The sequence below is a fragment of the Osmerus eperlanus genome, chromosome 22 (genome assembly GCF_963692335.1).
Source record: "Osmerus eperlanus chromosome 22, fOsmEpe2.1, whole genome shotgun sequence".
NCBI lineage: Eukaryota > Metazoa > Chordata > Actinopteri > Osmeriformes > Osmeridae > Osmerus > Osmerus eperlanus.
Genome location: NC_085039.1, coordinates 11,131,189 through 11,155,192, shown reverse-complemented (window position 1 = coordinate 11,155,192; position 24,004 = coordinate 11,131,189). Strand labels below are relative to the sequence as shown.

General features: G+C 47.4%; 1 protein-coding gene across 1 annotated transcript in view; it reads right to left on the bottom strand.

Moving 5' to 3' along the window:
• The window catches only part of LOC134009189 (VPS10 domain-containing receptor SorCS3-like), a 71,955-nt gene that overhangs the window by 40,477 nt on the left and 7,474 nt on the right, over window positions 1-24,004 (bottom strand). The window contains exons 2-3 of the mRNA XM_062448914.1: window positions 15,042-15,141; window positions 9,852-10,010 (exon numbers count right to left, since the gene is read on the bottom strand). Coding sequence (XP_062304898.1) covers window positions 9,852-10,010; window positions 15,042-15,141 — 259 coding nt within the window. The remainder of the gene's footprint in view (window positions 1-9,851; window positions 10,011-15,041; window positions 15,142-24,004) is intronic.

The window sequence follows — 24,004 nt, the reverse complement described above, 5'->3', positions numbered from 1 at the left end:
CTACCGGGCCTACCAGGGAATACTGGGTTGGCACTGTGGCACAATCTACTTTTCTCGGATCTCTTGTCAAGCTGGGTACAGTCTATAGAAACAGTGCTCATTACACATGCTGAGGAGACAGATATTATTTGATAAAGTCAAGAGGCAACACACTGTGTGTTTACGTTTCCGAGTCAGAAGCGCTTTTGTCACATTACAGGAATGGAGTCAAGTCGGACGATTAGTACTTTAAAGAGCTGCCACTGTCGCCCAAGTCGTGCTTAATAAAGTGCGAAAACACCTATTCGGGGCATGTTATAGGCGCAGAACAAGAAAGAAGTGTGTTGTTTCTGGTCCGCTCTCTCCGAAAAAAATAACAAATAAAAGTCTAATCCAATGATTATCCTTAAAGACTACCAACTTCACACTTTAATCGAGCTCACTGAAGTTGAACCAATACCAGTTCCCTGTTGCGAGGCGCTGACACCTCCACAGCCCTCCTCCTCTTTCTCTTCCTCCTCCTCATCCTCCTTCTATTCCTCTTCCTCCTCCTCCATCTCTTCCTCCTCCTCCTCCTCCTCCTCCATCTCTTCCTCCTCCTCCTCCTCCTCCTCCTCCATCTCTTCCTCCTCCTCCTCCTCCTCCTCCATCTCTTCCTCCTCCTCCTCCATCTCTTCCTCCTCCTCCTCCATCTCTTCCTCCTCCTCCATCTCCTCCTCCTCCATCTCTTCCTCCTCCTCCTCCTCCTCCATCTCCTCCTCCTCCTCCTCCATCTCTTCCTCCTCCTCCATCTGTTCCTCCCCCGCCTCCCTCCTTAACCTGTTCCTTCCCTCACCTCTCTAATGCAGTACATCTGTACTACCTATGCTTAACCACAAATGATAGCTTCCCTCTCCTGAGCAGCCGTTGGACTGATGTGGATGTTCTGATGGGGCACGATGGGTAATGGGAGCGCCGTCATCGATTCCGCTTGGTTGACCGCTCTTGGCAAAGTAGCGTCAACAAAAACAACAACAACAACAGCAGCAGCAGCACAGTCTACCTTTTACACAGAATGTTTACCCTCGCAGAGGTTCCTTTTTTCTTCTCCCAGGAAGGATGAATAATGAATCTTAATTGGAGTGGATGCATGTCATTAGAAGTACATTGCTTTTCGCATAACGAGACCGCTAAGGGTACGTGGACGGTACGCATATCAATCATGTAAGCAAGCCCGCTTGGACGCGGCCCACGACAACTCTGTTTTCCATTTAGTTTCAATCACGAGGTGCTTTCCGGCTCGTGCTCGCACAATCACGCAGCGTCTCCGTCGTCATGGAGACCGCTGAGGTATTTATGGTCACCGTCAGGTGTTTTGAATTAAGGCCCATTAAAGTTGCCCCGAGGGTAACCGTCAGCTGCTGGTGAACTGTTGCCCGGGCGAGGCGTCGCAGGTCTGGTGACAAGTGGGCTGAGCACTAAAGATACCTGCCATCTGGAGATTCAGTGAGCTGAGAAATGCACTGCAGCAGCTGAGGGGGGCCATTTTGGCTCCGGCTCAGCCGCCACCTTGCTGGATCTCAGGGAGGGGCGAGGAGGGGGTGGACACTGCAGTAATGATGGTGGAGGAAGTACACTGCAGTGATTGTGTGATTGCGGGGGCCATTTTGGTTCAGGGTTTGGACCGAGGTGAGAATCAATAGGCCTCCCCACCATTCATCAGTGTGATATCTTAATGATACTCGAAGGGCCGTAGGTACATCATTTATGTCGATCGTTTGGCAAAATTATAGGGTACAGTATGGAACAGCCGTTGGAAAAGAGTACACAAAAGCGTTTTTTTTTTCTTTTCACCACCAATCGCTTTGCTCATCAGTGAAAGGATTCCGGCTGTGTTGCTAGTGCCTGGCTCATCTGTTTAAGGCCTCTAGATGTGGTACATCACATGTTTAAACTGGAGGGCGGGGTATTGAACAGGCAGAAAGGTGTCAGCCGAGGATTACAATGACAAGGGATGATCCTGTAAGCGAGACACTCGCAGGGATTGAAATTCACTGACTCCCATTAGAAAAGGATCGACTTAAACCAGCTTATCTGAAGGACTCTCCAAGCTCACCATCTTTGTATCCACTGCATGGCAATATCATCCACGTTACTCTTATTATTACACAGAATGGGAAAATGTTAATTCTTTTGTGTGGAGTCAATGCAAATGGGGAAAACGAATTCTGAATAATCGATTTTTTCTGCCTTTTTTTGTCCTCTCTCTCTCTCTCTCGTTCTCTCTCTCGTTCTCTCTCTCGTTCTCTCTCCCTCTCCCTCTCCCTCTCCCTCTCCCTCTCCCTCTCCCTCTCCCTCTCTCTCTCTCTCAACACTGGAATATTTTATCGAGACTGATGTCCCCGTTGCATTTTGGCAAGCGTTTAACACCGATATGATTCAGGGAAAAATAATTAACAGCATATATTTGCATCATTAGGCGGAGGATTAAGTCAAACAATGTTTGCATAGGAAAGGGCCAGGGGGACAGTGTGGCACTAAGGGAGCATTTATGCCATTTCCCCATGTTTGGAGGAGGTGGCGGTGGTGGTGGTGGGGGGGTTAACATAGCACTTGGGATATGGGATTGGAGCAAATGCTGAATGCTGCTGGCCAAGCCAGCAACATTCAGACAATGAAACATATGTGTGTGTGTGTGTATATGAGTTTTCATTTTATTGTATAAAACGAAACAATGGGAAAACGTAGGACAACCTGTCACGGTGGTTTAGTGAGTGAGAGAGCGCAGGGTTTTGTTTGTGTCGAGCCTCAGAACAGGATGGCAGATCATTTTGATTATGGCTAACACCTTAGCGATTAAGGCTGTTTCCCTCCTCCCCTGAGCCCCGTGTGCGACGTACATGGCGGGAAGTTGTTTGCTCGTTTTCCTCGACAGAAGAGGTTTTTTTACCCCCCATTTCCCAGGATAATCCTCCAGACTGCTAATACCCTCCCAAATCTTAACACCCTGACAGAGACAGCCAGGTTTCATCCAGATGGGAACACACTTGTTCCTGGGCGACTCTGGCTAAACCCAGAAGAGATAAACTCACCTCCGGACAGTTTTCACGCCCTTGACTCGCGTATTGCTGGGTGTCTGTGTCTGGGCCTCCCTTTTCAGAATAACAGACTTGGAGGGTAGGGGTTCATCTCTCTTGACGTGGGCGGAAAAAAAGTTTCCTCCGTTTTCATGGCCACCACTGTGATTTCTCAAAGAGCACCTTGTAGTTACGTCAAATAACTGTGCTTTGGTTTCCCGGTCACCTTGCTCGCGTATGCAGTGTAAAACACAGTGATGTTATTTTGTGAAAGAAATCGTCAAAGAAGTGGGTGCGTGAATTGGGTGAACCTTGCGCTTGAAAATACTGTACACCAGTGGGTTAGCAACGGCTAAAACAGCTGTCTCGGATATTTACATTTAGTCATTTAGCAGATGCTCTTATCCAGAGCGACTTACAGTAAGTAAGTACAGGGACATTCCTCCCGAGGTAAGTAGGGTGAAGTGCCTTGCCCAAGGACACAAAGTATTTTGAATCGAACCAGCGACCTTCTGATTACTAGCCCAATTCTCTAACCGCTCAGCCAACTGACTCCCTATATATAAGATAAGTGTGCGGGTGAATACATGTTTCACTGAACATGGATGGAAAGCGTGTGTGTGTTAACGTTTCAGGAACAAAGCACAGTCATCAAAGGCTCTAAGGTCATCCTTCAACACCACCAACATGGTGGTGTCTCAGAAACGGCTTACAGTTGACTTCCGACAAGGCCAACCACTTCTGCTCCTGCGAGAATTACCTCTGCCAACCAATTTCCACCACGACTTTTAAGTCGGCCTTGTCTACAGCACTCAACCATCCCCATCCATCAGCCATGAAGGCTAATTCAACTCAACCCTCATGATACATACAAATATAATATGGCACGGCGATGTCATCAGGATGGGGGAGAGAGAGAGAGAGAGAGAGAGAGAGAGAGAGAGAGAGAGAGAGAGAGAGAGAGAGAGAGAGATAAAAAGAAGAGGAATGATGAAGAGCTTTCTGGAAGGAGATTGGATTTGAACAAGTGGCTGGGCGGTCCTGGGAGGTTAGGCGTTGCTCAGCACCACCAGATAGAAGCTGCATGATGATAAGACACTTAGTTTCGCCGCGCTTCAGATTTATGCTCGCCGAGGCGAGATATGATCATTAGGGGAATTGTGCACGACTGAGGCCGAGAGCTGGGGGAAATGACAAGGGGGTTGGGGGAGGGGGTGCCCTCTGTGTGGTTACACTGCACTTTTCAAAAGATAAATCTTTGATTCCCCTCCCCCCCTACACACACACCTTTGCGTATTTGCGCAATGGCATTTTCGAGTGAAGGACTCTTACGCCATTTCCCACTCCAACTAGTTAATTGTCCTAAGAAGCCAGTTTGGAGTGAGGGGATGAGGTGTGTGTGTGGGGGGGGGGGCATTCAAACAAACATGCTCTTGACCTCAAGGTTGCTTGGGGGTGCCTGCATTTTCTCGACAAACTCGTCCAAAATGTAAGGCTGTGTGACGCGTAATGGAAGTGTATTGGTTCCAAGGGAAATGTGGGTAGCGAACGGATACTGCTAATGATCGTGCATCTGGAGCAGTTTGATTGTGTTTGCTGTAAATGTCAGAGGCTGGGGGGGAACATGTCCCTGGTGTATCCATGCCGACCATTCCACAGATATTTACTGGATTAGAAACTGGGCGGGGGGGGGGTAAAAAAAAAGGGTAAAATATCAATAATGCAAATGACATCTCTAAGGGCTATAATTTGCTCTCTGCCCAAATGATGGCCTCGGAGCAGAATGCATAAATATGGCGGTTGGTGCCAGTCCAGAAAGCAATCTGATCATACCCTTTCTGTTTCCGAGGCTTATTGTGTTTAGCATCTGATGCCACCCTTTGTGCGGCATCCCCTGGGGCTTGAAAGCATTGTTGTGCATTTTGTCGTTTTTCTTTTGAAGACCAAAAGAAAGCTATCCTTGCCTAACCTGCCCGTGACCAACAGCTGTTCTCTCTGGCGTCAGCAGAGTCCAGACAACCACACCTCCTCATCAGCAGTCCCCCAGCGAGAAGAGGCAGACTTAATAATCCCCTATTTCAAATAGATCGTGGGAAACCAATACTGCTGGCTAGCCGCCTCGAACGACAATAAATACTATCGGATTCAAGCAGGGCCATTTCCTCTGCGTTTGTCTTTTTGGGTATCGGTCTCTCTTCGCAGTGTTTCAGCAGGAGGAAACGAAAGGAAAATGTCCTTTTACAGACATGGCGGCCACTGCGGTCGCTGTAAAAGTGGACCATCCGACAGGGACGCTGTACTCTGTACACTGGGGCTGACACGTTAGTTAAAAGGAAAGTTGAGTAGTTCAGGACTGCGGTGGCGAAGCCATCAAGTCCTTCATTTTGTATTCCCACGCGCACAGCGAAACGATGACAGCGACGTGCAGCTGATCCCATTGGCAAAAGTAAATGTCAGCCATGCCCATGGTCCAGACACACACACACACATACCAGAAGATACACTGACTGAGTCAGTAAGCGAAAACGAGTTGGGGAGGGGAGCGGGTCAAACAGAATGAAAGAAAGTGTCACATCACCCTGACCGTGAACCCAGGGAAGGGAAGTATGCAAACATAAAAAGTGTTTTCTCTGGTTCTGTCGCTGTAACAAAGCCCAATAAGTTTGATCAAAAAAAGGGATTCTGACACGCTGTGTCAGACGGAAGCGTTTGGAGGGCAAAACGGAGGGAACAGAGCGGGAATATTCCTGGGGCCTGTTCGAAATAGATAAACAAACCGACACACAGATCTCCACTGATAGCAACTGATCCGCCCCAACCAGAGGACAGAACTCGCCGACTCCGATATACGGTTTGTTTAATACGATTTCATCCACACATCGTATGTCTCACTTCCTTGAGCATCGTATTCATCCACCTGGCCTGCGGGGTTTCTATGGCGCGCACGCACACACACACACACTCTCACACTCTCACACACCATTCTCAACCCGCCAGCAAACACACACACGGCAAGTCACCGCGGGTAAAAAAAAAAAAAAAAAAAATGGAAGTTCACTGACGGCGCCTCACTTCCTTCCACAACGCATACAAACCACACACACCTTGAGGAGGGCGGTGGACATGTCAAAAACATAAAGGTTACGATGCCTGTTGAAATATCAAAGCCTAGGAGGTTAAGGTGTGAATTCTAAACAGCCACGCTCCAAGGGCACAAGGGCTTAGTGTGCTCTCCAGACCTGGGTCTCAAACGGACAGTATCGACACAGCATATTGTTCCACTGCACATACAACATGATAACCCTTGTACATGTGACTGTATGGCCTGTACTGCGGAAGGATGGATTTTGCAGTTATCAATGGGGGAACGCCCTGAAAGGAAAAGTCTGCAGCCATCCAATTTATTTATTTTCTCTCCTTTGTGTTCAACACAATACACATTCCCCAGCTTCTACACCAGGCTGTTACCTGGTTACCAGTGGTGCTGTGTTATGGGATGGAACCGGTGGAATCAACCCTGTGAAATAAAGTGCAACAGGACCACATCGACGGGGGGGGGCCATCAAAAGTTACAGTTTGTCAATCTGCTTCCCTTCCATTGGACATGTCTTCTCATCTCTCTCGTCTCTCTCCATCTCCCTCCTCCGCCAACGAGCTCCCAGCTGCTGTTTTGACAAAGGAAAGACAACCTATATGCTGTTCCATTAGTGTCAGCCACTCCATCTGTTACCTGGGCCTCTGCTCGCCTTGTCACCCCTCTCCTCACTGTATCCATAATCTACCTTTGATTCCAGACCTATTCTCGAGTTCCCTCGTTGCATCCACGACGACCAGCCGGGAGATATAGCCCCTCGCACAGGGTTTTTCAGCTGCCGCGCGGTCTGTCTGTCCAACAGAGTGTTTCCGTAGTATGTGTGGGTGTGGTGCGTTTGCGTAGACGATGTCCTAGCACGTGTCTAAATGCCAAGAACGACACAAAACCCTTTTCCCTTCATGCACCCCCCCCCCCCATCACCCATGACGACGACCTCCCACAAGCAGCGCGCCGTGATCTATGGTCTTATTAGCACCCTGCTCACAGCGATATGTCTCTAGCTGACTGATGGCACTCATCGCTCTCTCCGGAAGCAGATTCCTAACCTAGAGTAGAGGAGGAGGGGTCTGATCAGACATTGTGTTTGCACTCCATTGTGGGGGGCAGGGGGGGGAGGGATGGGGGGGGGGCGTCTGTTGTGTCACTAATAACCAAGCTGGATGCCAGGTCTTGTTCTTCTTCTGTAAATAATTTTTCACCCCACAGCGTCTGGTTTGACAACAAAAAAAACAGGACATGAGAATCGGGGAGAAGGGAAGACTGTGGTGCATTTGGAGGCAATGTGGTGGTGTAGCTCGCCTGAATACACAGAAAATGCATTAAGGGGTGAGATTATGTGGCCTACTATTTTACATTGGAAACTCTCTGTCCTCATTTGACTTGGCGCGCGTGCACCAGTTAGCGAATGTGTTTGTTTAGGTGTTGAAAGCGAAACTTGGGGGTAATTTCTGCCGCTCGAACATTTGATTTATTTTGTGTGTTCGGGGGAAGGGCGTGGGGGTTGCGGAGCGACGGTTCAAACGAAAATTCCGGGGACATGGAAGCGAGTCAGCGATCTCTGCTGAGTCTGGGATGCCGATGAAGGTGAGATGCCTGTCCCCACGGGATAGAACCACTCAAGGGTTTTTTTGGGACGTAGATCTGTGAGAAGTTGCTTCCCGACCAGTTTTGGCACACGGGGGACACGACGGCGATGACAAGCTTCTTTCTGGGGTGAAAAAATACCGCTACTTCTGGATTATTGATGCGGTTTGATTCCATCTGTCCTCCTGTCACCCGAAAAAGAACATGCTTGGTCGAGGGAAAACGCCGTAAAGTGTACACAACATAAAATAAAATAAAATGTTTTCACACGAATCCTCGAGTGACTCTGATGACTGACTGCGCGGTGTACTGGCTACCTGAGGGGTTAGGTCTGCTTGAGTCATGTTTGATCACCGCATTCACCACCGAATTCACCAAGAGCCATGGCCTTGTCTATTAGGTCCATGACAGGTGTTAGGAGACAGCGGTAGAAAAAGTTAATATTGACTTTCTTGTATGACAAAATGGTATTCTCAGATTCATGAGGATCAGACTGGGGCTGGAACCGAGGTCATGGTGACTGGACTTGGTTCTCATAAAGTTTAAAGTGGTGGGCAGGGGCGGTCTCTGAGGAGTAACTGAGTCAAAACAACCCTGCGCGGATGTTGTCTAGTCAAGAACATTTCCTACAAGCGGTTACAACACTCACACAATGAAGGACCTCAAAAAGCTGAAGTGCAGGAAGCGACCTTGCGATGGTGTCGGGCACTATTTTGAAGGAGGGAGAACTGTCATTTCTTTTTTGGAGAGTCAATCCCTTTGGCCACAGTGACTTCACTGTCGGCTAAACGACGAGAGACTACATCGATGGGTAATTGTCTTCGTGCCGCGGCCCACACTCTCCACCATAACTGCCGACAAAAGGTCACGAGGAGTCCTCCGACTCGTTTACTCGACACAAAGAATGACCTCAATAAAGATAATATCTGTGTGAGAAAGAGCTGGATAAAGGCCAGACAACAAGCTGTTAGAACATATACTGTTATGACAGGCTCGTTTTGTATTTTTATTGCACTGCATCTTCTACTGAGGTGAATAGGACCTTAAGCAGAAAAGATGATAAGAGGTGAACTCAATCGAGATACTTTCACAGACCGACACTCAGGGAGCAGGAGTGTGCACGCTGCTGACAACATGTGCACGGCTAATTCCTCGGAAGACACACAGCGTGGACTTTTTAAAAGCCGTTTTTTGTCACGTCGCTTAGAAACCAGGCGTGTCAGCGTCGGGCTGGAACAGGACAGACATGTTTAGCAGACCATCCAGGCAGACACCCTCCTCTTCTCAGGGCCTCTCCAGGCCAAAGAACAGCCTGTGAGGGGAAGCCCCTCCCCTTTCCTCCCTCCCTCCCTCTCCCCCTCCCTCCCTCCCTCCCCCCCTCCCCCCTGCTGTGATTGATACGAGTCTCATCACACACCTTGGGGGTGTCAGTCTTTCCATCGTACAATAGGCCGGCCCCCCTGCCTGTCAGCCATCTTGGCTCTGAGGTCAAAGTCATTGCCCTTAATGGCAGTTCTTCACAGGGTAGGAGATGTGAGCAATGGATGTGGGTGACGCAGCCCAGCGTCGCGTGAGACAGAAAGAGGAAGGGGAGGGATGACTGGATCTGGTCTAGGACATCCACTGGGTGGATGTTGCAGCTACAGCTACTGTAAACAGCTTAGGGAAATGCTGTTTGGTGTTTAATTGTTTTGTCGAGGGATACAAAGTATGTATGGTATGGCCTTGGATATAAATGACTTTTGGGGATATGAAGTCCTTTATTTTGGAGTGGTTTCAATCAGTGTAGGAAGGATCCTATTTTGAAAGTCTACGAGGATGTTATTCCAAGCTGGTCACAGCAGTTCATATGGGTGTATATGAAGAATAGGAATGTATGTGAAGTCAATTTACATTTCGTGTGACACGGTGTCAAATCAACAATCTGCTCTAAACTTTAAGAAGCAAAAACCAATCTTGTCGAAAGGAGATAATGAGTGGGTGACATCTGGCATCTCTCTCTCTCTCTCTCTCTCTCTCTCTCTCTCTCTCTCTCTCTCTCTCTCTCTCTCTCTCTCTCTCTGTTGTATCTGACGGTGAACCCCGATTACTCATGCCGTGGGATGGAGCTGAAGAAAATCCGGATAGCAGAGTCTTACCTTCTGGTCGTGGCTGTAGGCGAGGGCCCAGTCCTCCCGGGTGGGGTGGAAGAGAAGGCTGAGGATGTAGAAGCTGAGGCGGTACTTCTGGTAGCTGGCCCCCTCGTCTGAGCTGATGAGCAGGCTGCTCTCAAACTCTGGGTCGGTCAGCACCATTATCTGAGATGGATAGGGGAGGGAAGGAGGGAGGGAGATAGAGAGTGGGCGAGAGTGAGGGAGTGGCAGAGGGAGACAGTGTGTGTGTGTGTGGGAGAGAATCAAAGAACAAAGGAAGACGGGAGAGGGGAATGGAGAGAGAGAGAGAGAGAGAGAGAGAGAGAGAGAGAGAGAGAGAGAGAGAGAGAGAGAGAGAGAGAGAGAGAGAGAGGAGAGAGCGAGGATGGAGAGGTGGCGTTGGAGAGAGAGAGACGGAGAGAGGTGTTAGGGCACAGCAGCAGAGTCAGCACAACTGGCCCCATGTTTGGCACGCGTTGAGCTGCTACCAAGACAAACAACTTCACTTGATCCAACTCCATTTGAGTGAACAGCCAGAGAACTCTCTTGTTCCTGTTGCTATGGTTTTGAGGCCTTTCCAGGGCACTCGTGGGTGTGTACACCGGATACTCGTCACCCCCTTCTCCAAAAAAACAAACAAGATTTGCGAACATGTAACACATTACTTAAATAACAACCAACTGGCTGAAAAAACAACTAACTACAAACAATGTAACCTTGACAATGACAATATAATAATATAGAGTTCGAATTCCCTGATGCTTTTTGCCTCTCTGTTTGAAACAATATGTTTAAGTATGATAAGCGAAACATAATCTGAGCAATTATTTACGATTTTTTCTCTTCTTACATTTTGTTTTGTTTTGGCCACACTTATGGAGTTCCTCATTTCATGCTCAGTTGTGTACAGCCTACCCCTTAATTTAGTCATGAGATGGTGTTTCATGAAAATGTAAATTACAGGCTCAATATGAATCATTTGGAGACTTGTACTCAAAACAAGTCCCTTCAGACAGTAAACAACCACACCAACCAAACAGCCCTTTACAGAATCAATAAAGGTGTTTACATCGATTTGACTATGTAATGTACGCGGTTGACAAATATAAGGCTTTGTTAAAGTGCCCAGGTCAATTAAATGAACAAATTGTTTTTAAAATTCGTATTATTTTGCTTTTTAATCATGCAATTTATTTCCTCTAGGTAAAGAGCAAATTAAATGTATTTTTAGGTAAATGTATTGCTTAGAAAACTCAGGCCTGAAAAGTCAAAGTCACATGACACCACAATATGGCTGTAATATAATACAGTTTATTAGAGGTTCCAAGTAGAACAGACACGTTCATAACAGTTCATTACTTTAGAAATATTAAGGCGCCTGTATCAAACATTTACACGGCAAAACATTTGGTTCTCATTTCCCATCGTAATCAACGGTTATGTCTATTAATATGTCACACACACCTCATCTGTACTGTGCAAATATGCTTTGGACCTTGGAAGTAATGTAGTACGACGTCACCAGACACCTGTGGTTTAATCATAATTAAACTACAGTACCCACAGTCCTCGGAGAAAGGATATAGGCTACTGAGGAGAAAAGGGAGTGTGTGGGTAGTTAGACCCAGACGGCTGTGTTTTCTTTTCTCAACAGGATTTGAATTGGAAAAACAGCATCCCATTTGTCACTGACAGAAATCCCAGCAGCTTGTTCCCTTGCCTTAACTACCCACCCTCCCCGGTGGTGATTTAGATAAATTCTTTTTCATTAACAGGCAATAAACAGACAGCGGATTACCGTCCGGCCTTTTCATTGGTCCATGGCCTCCCAAAGTTGCCATTCATTACACGTCACTTCTGGGAGAGTAAAGGGGGGGATTGGGAGAACAGGAGGGAGGGAGGGAGGGAATGCGGGGATGAGGAGACGCTCCTTGTTGCTCGACAGTGTCTTGGCGCCTTGTCAGATCCAATTTACAGTTTTTAAGGTCTAATCGTTTTGCATAATATTGCATTAAGCGAGGGTGTTTATTATGGAGGTTGGAATTACGTTTCACCTTGCATCTCTGAGTCCTCCGTCACAGAGCCTACTTAGGTAGGAAATACAAAATACAGGAAGACCTTGAAGGTTATCCAATTGACAATCCTGCCAATTTTTCCTGCATTAAAAAAAAAAAAAAATTCACCTCAAGTGTCAGTGACCTTCAGAAATGTCTGGAATAAATGTGTCAAAGAACGTGTCTCTTTCTATTTGTGTTTTGTATGGTCATGTTCGTATGTTGTTATCAAAATCAACATACTTTACATTACTGTATTACCTTCAACTCCCTAACCAACAAGACTGTATGTCATCAGACATACAATACAGTGTTATAACGTATAAAGTTTTACTACAAAGAATGTAGTTATTGGAGACTTGTAGAGGCCAGGAACAAATATTGATCTAATAAAAATCAGTGAGTTTAAGAGCTGTTCAAGACTTCAAATCAACTCAAACCAAGGTTCGAAACGCATGAGGCAATGCATTGGAACTTGGAATAAATACCCATGTAATATTTCTCTCCTATAATCCCCACTTTCCTTCACTGACAAGCTAGAAGGACTTTGTGGATTGTTCATGCAGACCTCCACAGCCAAAGGACATAGTTCCTGTGTGTTTATACGTCTGTCTTTTCGCTGGGTGGCAAACCACATTCCACCGGGGTTGCATACGTCATGTGACTTCTTTTGTGTCCCATGGTTTCAAGTTTAACCAGTACTACTAAGAAATTCCAATACATAAACAATGTCCAAAGTGCTAAGCGTAACAATTTGACAAGCGTCGCTTTTGAGTCTCAGACGATCTAGATAGCTTAAGTGTCGTCCGTGGAGAATCTATTTAAGGGGGAGGCACACACACACACGCCACAGTGATCAATGACTGCTGGGATGACTTATTCACAGTGGACCCATTGCTCTGAAAGCCTGATTACTTTCCTCCTCTGAACACAGAGAGCCGAGGAGACTCTAACTGAGGGGGGGTTCAGATTTCACATCCACACGGCTCCTGTGAACCCCGCCCCGTCTCCCAGGAACAAGGGGAGTGAGGTGGGTACCAAAACACGATCGATAGCGGTCAGAGGGGATAACCCTTCGGCGTGTGTGTGTGTTTGTGTGTGATCTGCTTCGGTGAACAGCTAGCCAACAGCGGGGGACGCTAAGCTAACGCCAGGCTAATCGTCATGCGCGAAGCGCTATCTCCTTAGCCCCGGCTTCGTTTGAGGTGGGCGAAGCGTGAGGTGGCTGGGGGGTAGCTAGTAAACAAAGAGAAGGGGTGGACGCCCCACAGCAAATGAATCATGTCAAGGCAGATCAATTGGGCTGTGTCTATGAGCCAATGGTGGTTAGAGAAGTGTAAATAGGCCTCAGAACGGGCGAATCACGACATTTAGAGAGCGTCCTTCATCACCATTATCATCCCAATGTCACTTTGATTTCGGTCATTTTGAGCCAATTCACATGGGGGGGGGGGGGGGAGATTATCATGTGTAGTACAGTGGATGTACTTCACTGATGGTCTCGTTGGTTGCGTGTGTGCGTGTCTGTCTATGTGTGTGTATTTAATTAGCCAATCAGAATGGGTTTTATCAACTCATTAGCCAATCATTTGAGTCAATAAATCAATAGGGTGCAGCCGTGTGAGTTGAAGTGTATCTGAGACCTAAGGACAGAACAGGGAAGGGTGCGGGGTTCCTAATGTGTGTCTTTTTAAAAGGTTTGACGCTAAATGTCACCGCCATCATTCACTTTAGTTATGTGTTTTGGAAAAGGTCACTACTTCCACCTTCTCCTTAGACAACAGGTGAGAACTACTTTTCTTTGAGGAAACCATTTCAGACAAATATTTTTGGGGGAGATAGACAAACATCCTCGTGGTGATTTATGGTCGTTAATGTTCTCACACGTGACAAACTGTTTCTCTTTTTGTGTCTTTTCTCAATCCTGTCCTCCTCCTCCTACACACAAGCGGATGCTAAACATGATCATTGAAAACAAACAAATATTTACATTTACATTTATTCATTTAGCAGACGCTTTTATCCAAAGCGTGTGGTGTTCCATCTTCTCTGGGGTGAAATCGAAATAATGAGGCGGCTAATAAGTTGAGAGGGATTGGGGGTCAAGGCCACGGGTTGTCATGGAGATGAGGAGGTTTGTGACATCATTCAACCCCACACATATACAAAGACACGTGTACTCACACATGGACACACACTCCCCTAAACCCGCATCTTTAAACTCACTCAACGGGATAATAAGATCATCTTGTTTGGAGGAAAAATAGATGATGATAGGTATAATGTCACGTGAGTAAGTTAGAAATCAAACTCAAATGCGATCAGTGCATGAGCAAAAATAACCTTGACGGCATTTGTGCGTACGGGCATCAATGTGTGTGTCTGTGTGTGTGTGCAAATGTGTAGCCAGAGTTTCAGTGTCTTCTACCTTCCAAAACCCCTCACAGTCACTACACTACCTCAGACTGGATAAGCTCTGGATAAGAGAGAGAGAGAGAGAGAGAGAGAGAGAGAGAGAGAGAGAGAGAGAGAGGGAGAGGGAGAGGGAGAGAGAGAGAGAGAGAGAGAGAGAGAGAGAGAGAGAGAGAGAGAGAGAGAGAGAGAGAGAGAGAGAGAGAGAGAGAAGAAAGAGTGAGGATAATGAGACAGTGTAAAAGCGAGATAAAGCAAGAAAAAGAAAGAGAGAGGGATAATCGAAAGAGAGAGAAAAAATAGAGTGAGGCAGCATAATAGCCAGAGAGACAGAGAGAGACAGAGAGAGAGCCAGATAGACAGAGAGTGAGAGAGAGAGCAAGAGGGTCAGCCTGCGGTTATACTGAGTCCCAGGCTGACCCTGCCTGCAGCCCGGAGGCTCAGTCTCCCTCTAACCCACTCTTCAGGTGCAGCTTTTCAGGTTCAGTGCTGCGGATCTGTGGGAGGATTTGACTCCCTCCATCAGATTAGGTTACCATGGAGCCAGCTGGGGCCTTTAGCACACTGTCGACATACAGAACGTTTTCATGGAAGTTGGACCGGAGACCTTAGGCCTGCCTTTAGGGAGTTTAGGGAGGGAGAGGCAGGCGGTGATGCGAATGGAATAACAAATATTTTTTTCCATTTCTTTCTTGGGGTGAGTTTGGGTTTCTGATAGCTGTTTTCCTACCTTGCGCTTGTTGGTGGGACAGACGTACAGGTAACTGAGGACGGTCTTGGTCCCCACTTTGTCATTCATCTTCTCATAGGTGGACCCGTAGTCAGTGGACCTGGGAAGAAAAGAAACAAGCAGGTGAATCCGAATGTAGGAATCTAAAGCCGTGGCGTTTCAGGGACGCATGGATAGAAAGAGAGAAGAAGGGGGGAGGACTGTACCACCGGATCAGGGTTCCATGAAGAAGGGGGGAGGACTGTACCACCGGATCAGGGTTCCATGGAACACTGAATCAAGGTTCAACGGATGGTTTCCAACTGCCTACCCTCCCCCATTCCCTTGCCAGACTGGCAGAGTATTGATCATGTGACCATGGTGTACCTCGTCACCAACAGCCCGAAACATGAACATGTTCTAAGTCCCAACCGGCTGCAGAATTTAAGAGCTTAACCAATCAGCTACGCCTGCCGGCAACGACTAACCAATCACGAATGTCCCGGGGAAAGCAAACCATTCACGGGACCATCCAGGGAGCTAACACAGTGAATAATGAACGCTCGCCCCAATGACTGCTTTGAAATGGAATGTGACGCGTTCAAAAACACGTGGATGTATCAGAATCCTGGGGATTAAATAATTTAGCAGCCCCGAATGAGCCTGTTAGGTAGCCTAATCCCTTGAAACATTTCACATTTCTCCATCCTAACTGCTGGTCATGAAATCATTCTTCCCATAACACTGTTAAGTCTGAGAACAGGAGGGGGGGGTGATAAAAAACATTACTTCCACCCACGCAGAAACTCCCATTTGGATGTGCGACCCACACTGAAGAGAGAGAGAGGGAGAGAAAGAGGGAGAGAGGGAGGGAGAGGGAGGGAGAGAGAGAGGGAGAGAGGGAGGGAGAGATGGAGGGAGAGAGAGAGAAAGAGAGAGAGAGAGGGGGAGAGAGAGAGAGGGGGAGAGAGAGAGAGAGAGAGAGAGAGAGACAGAGAGAGAGAGAGGGAGAGAGGGAGAGAGAGAGAGAAAGAGGGGGGGGGGGAAATAACGAGGATGATCCCCATTTCCTTCCGAAGGGCTCCGTTTTGATTCTCCACTTCCTGTCTCGGGCGCGCGGGCACCCAGCTCGGCTCCGGCGGTAAGGGGAGGAGATAGGGTTTGGCTGGAAATGACAATAAGATCTCTGCTCTCCTCGCAGTTCATTCCCTGGGAGAGAGAGCGCTGGAGGAAACGGCGGCTGTGATTACAATAATGGGGCCGACAGACGCGGCATGCCGCTGCTTCGACAGGATATTAAAAGAGAGTTAGGGGAGAGGAGATTGGTGCTGGAGGATGGGGATGAGGGGCAAGGGGTGAGGGGCAGGGGGTGGGGGATATTGTGGGTGACAGGTTGTGGAACAAAGTTAGACGTGAGCCCCCCAGGGCCCCATGACTCGGTACACGAGTCCCCCTTCGGGTGACATGACGACCACGCATGGTACGGTGCCTGAGTGGAGGGGTGTGTCTCTGTTTTACGATGCCTTCAGCGACCGCGGTATCACACGCTAGCATGTTTGAGCAGTACCGTGTTGGCCCCACAGTGAATCTCTCATAACTGCCGGCGCACAACACCCATGTATCCCGATATCTCAACATAGCTACTGAGTAATAATGCAAAATTGAGCCCGGCAACGAGTATCGTCCATTACTCATCGCTGAAATAATAAAACCCATCCCCCCCCCCCCCCCCCCGTTTGTCCACCACAGGTGAAGCACAGAAGCTTTGTTTACAAATGTAGACAAAACTAACTCCTGACAGGGAAGCGCCACAACTCTGCATCCCACCTCCCTCAATCAAGTCCGACTCATTCTCATCTTCTTGTTATTCCCAACCCGCAAGACACAACAGCTGAATATTCATGAGTGTCTCCAGGGAAGAAAGTAGTCCTAATAAGCACAGCAATGAACGCGGTAACAGAGGCTTCCCACTCCGCTGACAGGAGAGGTGTTGTCTTCACGCTACGCAGTCGCTTCATCTCCGGCGTTCACATCCGGCGGAGCTGACGTTCGCCCGTTGCTGGGCTGCGGTCGAGGTGCGCTATGGAAAGGCATCGAAAGGTACTGCGACGCCACGCGCGAGCGAGAGAAGAAGCCATCTCGCTTTTGAGAGCCGTCAGTTTACTTTTTTTTTTCTCTGGACTGAGCCTGAACGTGCCACAGTCCCATTAATCAAGCAGCACTCCCGTTGTCATTCGGCTGGACAGTTTATGAAACATCTCAAGTCTTCCTGGAGTCAGCGAAACGAATGGATTTCGTGTTGTTTGCGATGTTAGATAGGGATGCCGGAAATATTCTTTGAGTATCGGTAAAGGGGATTAAGGGTGTGTGTATTTGGGGTGTGTGTGTAGTTGTGAGCTGGCGTGTGTATTTGCGTGTGTGTGTGTAGCCGTGAGTAGGTGTGTGTGGGTGCATGAGTGACTGTGTTAGCAGTTAAAAAACCCTCGGGAGGGGATGCAACACATTTCTCGCAGTGAGGCAGTGGTGTTGTTGGAGGTAAACAGAGCTTTGGGGAAACTCGATATACCATTGATATTGTACACTGCTACTGTACAGCCTTGGGGAAGTTCTCCCATGTCTGTCTGGTTTAATCTCAGCACAACACACACACAGTTTTGGTTTAGACCATCGCTGTAAACAACAACTACACAAAAAAAAAGTTATTTCCATGGTCCCGACAACACATGAGACAGTCCTCTACAGATCCTGCTAAATCAATCCCGGAGAAAGGCAAAATGTGTTATGTTTTCTTAAAGAAATTGACCACCCCCATCCGCAGCAACTGTAAAGCGGGGCGTTTCGTTTAGTTGAAATCCATTTTCGGAGAGGCTAGGAAGGGGAGTAAAGAGAAACAGCGAGAAAATCCGAGAGACTGAGAGAGCAAAATGTGTCAGTGTTTCTCCGTGAGCATCAAAACGAACTAGAAAAAAAAACGAAAAAAAAAAAAATATCTGTGGCCAAAAATCGCATTAGGGATTGTTGTGAGGATCCGCCAGATGGCTGCCAGCAAAGCAGAACATTTCAGCGGTTTGCAGCTCGCACACTGCGGACAAGGCTCTAGGGGGAGAGAGCAGATGGAAAAAGCCCATGACTTCAAAGAGAACCACCAAAAAATGACTCCCAACCAAATCACCTCAGTCCCTCACCCCCACAGAAACACAAAGATAAAAGAGCCAGAGAGTGCGTGGAAACCTAAACCTGGACTCTGAAGTTTCTTCCTGCTCACTTCCGAGGCAAAACAGAAAGGTTAGCGATCTATCTGGCAGTGTAGGCAGACAGAAGACCTTGAAGAGAACCTGCCTGGTGTCAGAAGAGCGAGATACGGACTCTGTGTTTGCATAGATAAGAGAGGAGAGACGCCAAAGAGGACAGAGCTGGGAGCGGAGAGGGAGGGAGCTGTATCGAAATTCCTCCGGCGTGGCAAACAAGGTATTGCCGAGGACATGTCGAGACCGGATTAACGAAAGGCTCACCTGACATCACAACTTCGCTAAGTCCATCCTCAGAGAGACGGCGAGAGAAAGAGAAAGGCAAAGAAAGAAATAAAGTATCAAAGAAAACTTTTCTCTCCCCCCCCCCCCCCCCCCGGCTTCAGACAGCAATCTCTCGTTGTTGTAAATGCTGAGATGAGTTCAGAACGTTGGACAAACACAGTGTCCCACGTTAAGGGGCCAGAGGAGGGGAGGAAGGGGAGGGGGGCGACTGAACACATGTACACCCATCTAGGACTATCATTTGAGATTCTAGGCCTTTGTCTCCAAAAGCTAGACCACAAGTGGAACCCATTAGCTGTGAGTCGGCTGCAGTCCCAGATCCTCAACGCCGACCCTTGCTGCCTGAAGGACGATGCCAGACCTCAGGCAGAACTGAGTGATGAGCGCTTAGCAATTGAGATTTAACAATAGCGCAAAAGACCAGGTATTGGGCAAAGTGGGCCTGCCAGCCAAATGATAGGGCTGAGGAAGCCAAACACTGAGTTAGCAGGTAGCAGAGAGGAACACAGCGGGGACAATATGTAGGCTGAGGCCTTACCGCAGAGACCTGGGTCCAAATCCGGCCTTGGCCCTTTGTTTAATGCCTGTCTCTCTCTCTCTCTCCCTCTCCCCCTCTCTATCCCTGCCTTTCCTGTCACACTTCACAATGCATGAGAAATAAAAAAAAAACATCTTTAAAAATACATCTTAAAGGAACAAAGAGGAACAATGGAGAAAGGACTGAACGAGACCTGAAAAAAACACTCTCCAAAAAACACTCTCCAGGCTCCAAGTAGCCAATTGTATAGAACGCGAGCGGGGTTTAAGACTAACGCGATAATAAGATTCCCATTCAAGAGGTTCGGTAAGGCTCCTGATGTTTCGACAACACTACCAGTTGACAACAGCATCACAGAGAGAAATGAGAAGAGGCTCTTTCAGCAAACTGCCTGCCAGGGTAGCTGTGAGTTCATACTGGAATGGAGCTGAAAGTTTTATGATGACTCTGAAAATCCATTCTGCCAGTGATGCAAGCCACCGAGAAAAAGAAGTGAGAGAGTGAGAGATGCGGGGGGGAAGAAAAGGGGGGAGAAATATGAGGAGTGCGTCAAAGAGGACTGTCTGGAGCAAAGGCAGCAGATACAACTTTTAATAATCTCCACAACCATCAGCATCGCTTATCTCGGCAAGAAGACCGCGTTGTGCAAGCTGTCAGGGTGTTTATCTGTTGAACACGTATACACACATGCGTGTACACACACACACAAACTGGCAGACGTACACACACAATGAGAGTTTATGAGACATAAACTCAAACACGGAAACATACACGCGGACACTCAACCAAAGACGTGTTGACGTGACTGAAAAACACAGGCAAGCAGTGATGCACACACACACGGTTACACACACACATACACACACACACACAGTGTGTGTACATATAGTATAAACAGAGCATAACAAACACACTTGGCGCGCGCGCACCCGCGCACACATTTTCACCCGAGGCACACCGCAGCAGAATCTCTCCTCTAATAACAGGATTCATTGAAGCATAATTGAAAATGACTTTGGAGAATTGGCACATTAGGTGGAGGGAGATATTTGCAGGTGTTCTGGGGCGGAGCGCGGTGAGTCGTCAGTAAGAGGCAGAAGAGGAGGGGAGGAGAAAGTGAAGCGTGAACGAGTGATGGTAGCAAGAGAACATTTACAGACTTGAGTCCTATCTGGGAGAGATGTTTTCTCTCTCTCTTTCTCTATTTTACCTTCTCTTAACACTCGAGGTGACCTCTGGAAATGACAAACAAGTCCAAAGAGAGAAAGAGAGAGAAGCAGAGGGAGTCGAAATACGAAAACACCCGACGCGTGAAACAAACTACAGAAAGAGAAAATGCGTCTGTTGGCGGAGCTTCTCCACCTCTGCCAGACTTCATGGCTCTGTGAAGGAGACGCACGCGTCGGCTAATAACAAAGATGTAAAAAAAAATAAAAAGACCTCGAGCGACCGTCGAGAATGCGTGTTCTTACATGGTGTAGAAGTAGAAAATAACCCGAGAGAGCACACCCACCCCCCCCCAAAAAAAAAACTGTCATGTCGCAGGGACCTCGTCACATCAGTCTCTCACGCACAAACACACTGGCGACAAAGTGCTTCTGAGGACCGGGCCCCGGCTGAGGAGGAGAAAAAGCTGGTTTTAAGTGACGACATATGTCTCTCTGTCCTTCACACGGGGCGCCCCGTTCCTTATCCGATCACCGCTCACTCACCGCCATATATTTTTTTTTCTTGACTTTTCAGACCGTATCTTAAAAAAATAAATAAAAAAAAATGTATAAAAGTTTGAGTTTCCCCTGAAGGCGTGATTATTTTTGCATGAGACCGAGAAGGAAAGGAGTGCCTTTCAGGTCACGCAGACACAAATCCTGCCAGTGACACGAGATTCCTCCTCCTCTTCATCCGCTGTCTCCGGGATCGCAGGGGGTAGGAGCTGACCCGAAAGATCCTGTGACTCATATCCCGGTGACCCCCCCCCCCCCCCCCCGTTCTTCCGTTCCGCCTATTCCTCCCTGTTGACCTAGACCTAAGGCAAAAACCCTCCTCGCCATTGATCACGGTTTCTTTTTTTCGGTGACCCGGAGCAATTCTCAATTAGGAAGTTTTAGTCGTTTTTCCAGCAGGTGGAAAACAAGCACAAATGGTTTCCATTCATTATTGAAGGGGCTGCTGGATAGAGCAGGCTGCAGACGCTGGATTCAGGTAACACGCTGCGAGGTCCAGGCCTGTGCCCAGCATGGAGGGCCTGAGCCTGGGGGCCTACAGCCGGCGTGGGTCTGGCCAGCACTGGAGCCTCTCTGGTGGGCTGTTAGGGACCATAAGTGACACCTTGGGGTCAGTGGAGAACAGAGCGACAGTCAAGTGTGTGTGTGTGGGGGGGCGGGGTGGGATGGGTCGTCCACAAATGTGTGTTTGTGTGAGCGTGTGTCCATGCGGGGGGAGGGGGGGGGGGGGTGTGCACACAGGGTGTGTGTGTGTGTGTTAGGGTGTGTGTGTGCTACAGGTGGAGGGAGTGCACAGATGTAGGGCAGGTCTCCTGTGGTCTGATCTCGGCCGGGGAGTGTAGGGGTTTGGATGTGTGAGAAGTGACGTCGTGTCAGTTGGGATTAGTATTCTGTGAACCAAGTGACCAAAGATGTTGTGTTTTGTTTAATGTGTAGTGAGGTCCACAAGACCACACGGAGCCAACATCTTGCCACACCTGAAGAGTGATTCAATCACATCAGACAAACCTAATCATCCCTTGTGACACCCTCAGTATGCTGATTACCGATGCAAAGGAACCATAGAATGGGGGGGGGGACCTCCCCAATCTACCTAATCAGCCCTCCTGCTAGCTTGCAAGCTTCAAAGGGCCTGATTTAGACAACACGTCTCCAGCGACCATTTGCTATCCGTTTCGGCGGCGATTTGAACAAAGAACATACCTTGATCAGAACTTTTGAGGAAAGTTCTTGAGACTTCACCTTTACCACAAGAGTACAAGGTGGAGAATTATGAGAGGGATATTTGTGTTATGTTTGTTACTTTGTTTTAATGTTGTGTTCACTGAAATCTTTATTCTAGTAACAACTCCTTCTTCCTGAAAGATAACCACGTCATTCTTGGTATCTACACGAAGCTATCATAATAAAACAATCATTCAACTATATTTTGTAACTGTACCAAGATGTCCAGAACAATATTTGAACCATCGAATGAACCAGCCAAAGATCAGATCACACCTTTGGTAGGTGTGAAGGAAGGAGGGGGGAGTTGAGAACCCAGCTTCCCCCAATCCACATCTGACCCCAGACGGGTCCTCCCTCGAACTGTATAAAGCCCTAAGATGACCATCAATCTCGGACTCCAGCGAAACCGACCATGGCATGAACGCCATCAGGATTGGCGTTCCAAGGACGTCGCCAAGCTTCTCCTGAGATTCAACTTCATAGTGAACGTGTCACTATCTGGACGTTTCAACAGAAGAACCAAAAACGCAATTCCAAATGCGACTTCACTGAGATCCCGCAGACTCAGTCACATGACCCAGCGCAGCCGCGCTGTGACTTCAGATTCTTCAAATGGACCTTTGGCGCAAACCGCCCTCAACATCATTGATCAACCCCTGATCAAACGTAACTATGGCTAACGCTCTTTCCTCCTCGACATGGCATTGGCGTGAGCTCTGTTTATGATTTGTAAGGATGTAATCACTGACTGTACAATTTCTGCCTTTCTTTAAGTTAGACCATTTCATTCTGTTCATTGAAACCATATCAAATATCAAAACTCATATCAAACCCATAATCCAACTTTTCATAAGATCTGTTTACCTTACTTGAATAAATTCATTGTAAAGATATTTTGACGTGCGTGTTCACTGATGTTACGATTGGCTCTACTCTTAGAACGAATTCATTCCTAAAGATGAGACTGATTATTACATATTAAACATAGGATTCCCTAATGTCCTAAACCAATATTAGGGTGGTGCCCCAGACTTTATGATAAATTAAGTATTTCTATCTTTAAACGAGCAAACCCCGCTACAAATGTCAATATGAATGATTGATAACAAGGAAATGTTAACTAATGAATATACAATGAATAATGAATTTTTCTTGTTTGTTTTTTGACATTTTGTCTCGTGATTTTTTGTGACTGTAGGTTTTCTCAATAAAAAAACGGCATTACCATCTCGAGTACCTTAAATTAGTTTTTTTTTTTCTTACTGTAAACAGACAGTTTGCACCTCCATATTTATTGGCAGTGCACTATGGTATAAGCCTTGAAGCAGTTTGCAAAAAAGTGTTAAGGATAAAGCTAGGGGGAGGAGGGGGGGGGGGGTCAGCTGTGCTTACACGCATCACTTCCTCTAACCTGCCTAGTGGCATTCTGGGACAATTTAATAGTCAGCCTCACTTGATTCTGCCAACCTGCTCCAAGCCCACAACGGTATTCATATATTCTCTTATTTCCTTATAGTAAGAAAAATCACACACAAAAAACAACTGTTTATGCAAGTAAGAGGAAATTGAATCATTTTTTTCTCTCTCTCTTTCTTCCACAATTGATAAACAGCGATGCTGGAGATGATGCGTTTGTTCTGGCCAGTTCCTCAGGTCTGGGTCACAAATGAATGATTTACACCGCGCCATAACTCAGTTTGATTTACCCTCGACGCATTATTTATGCACAATCCAACATTAAATCATTTTCCTCATTTCGCTGGTGGGTATAAATCAGTCAGGGAATGAACGGGACCCAAATATCGTGGCCTAAATGGTCCTGCGTTGGCTTTCCCGGCAGATTTTTGAGGTTAAATAAGAGTAGCTAATAAAAGCGAGACCGAAATATTCAATGTCTCCGTCGGTGTGTGAAGGCTGTTGTTTCTGCAGTTTTCCTTTATTGCCCCGTGTCCTGCTGTGGGC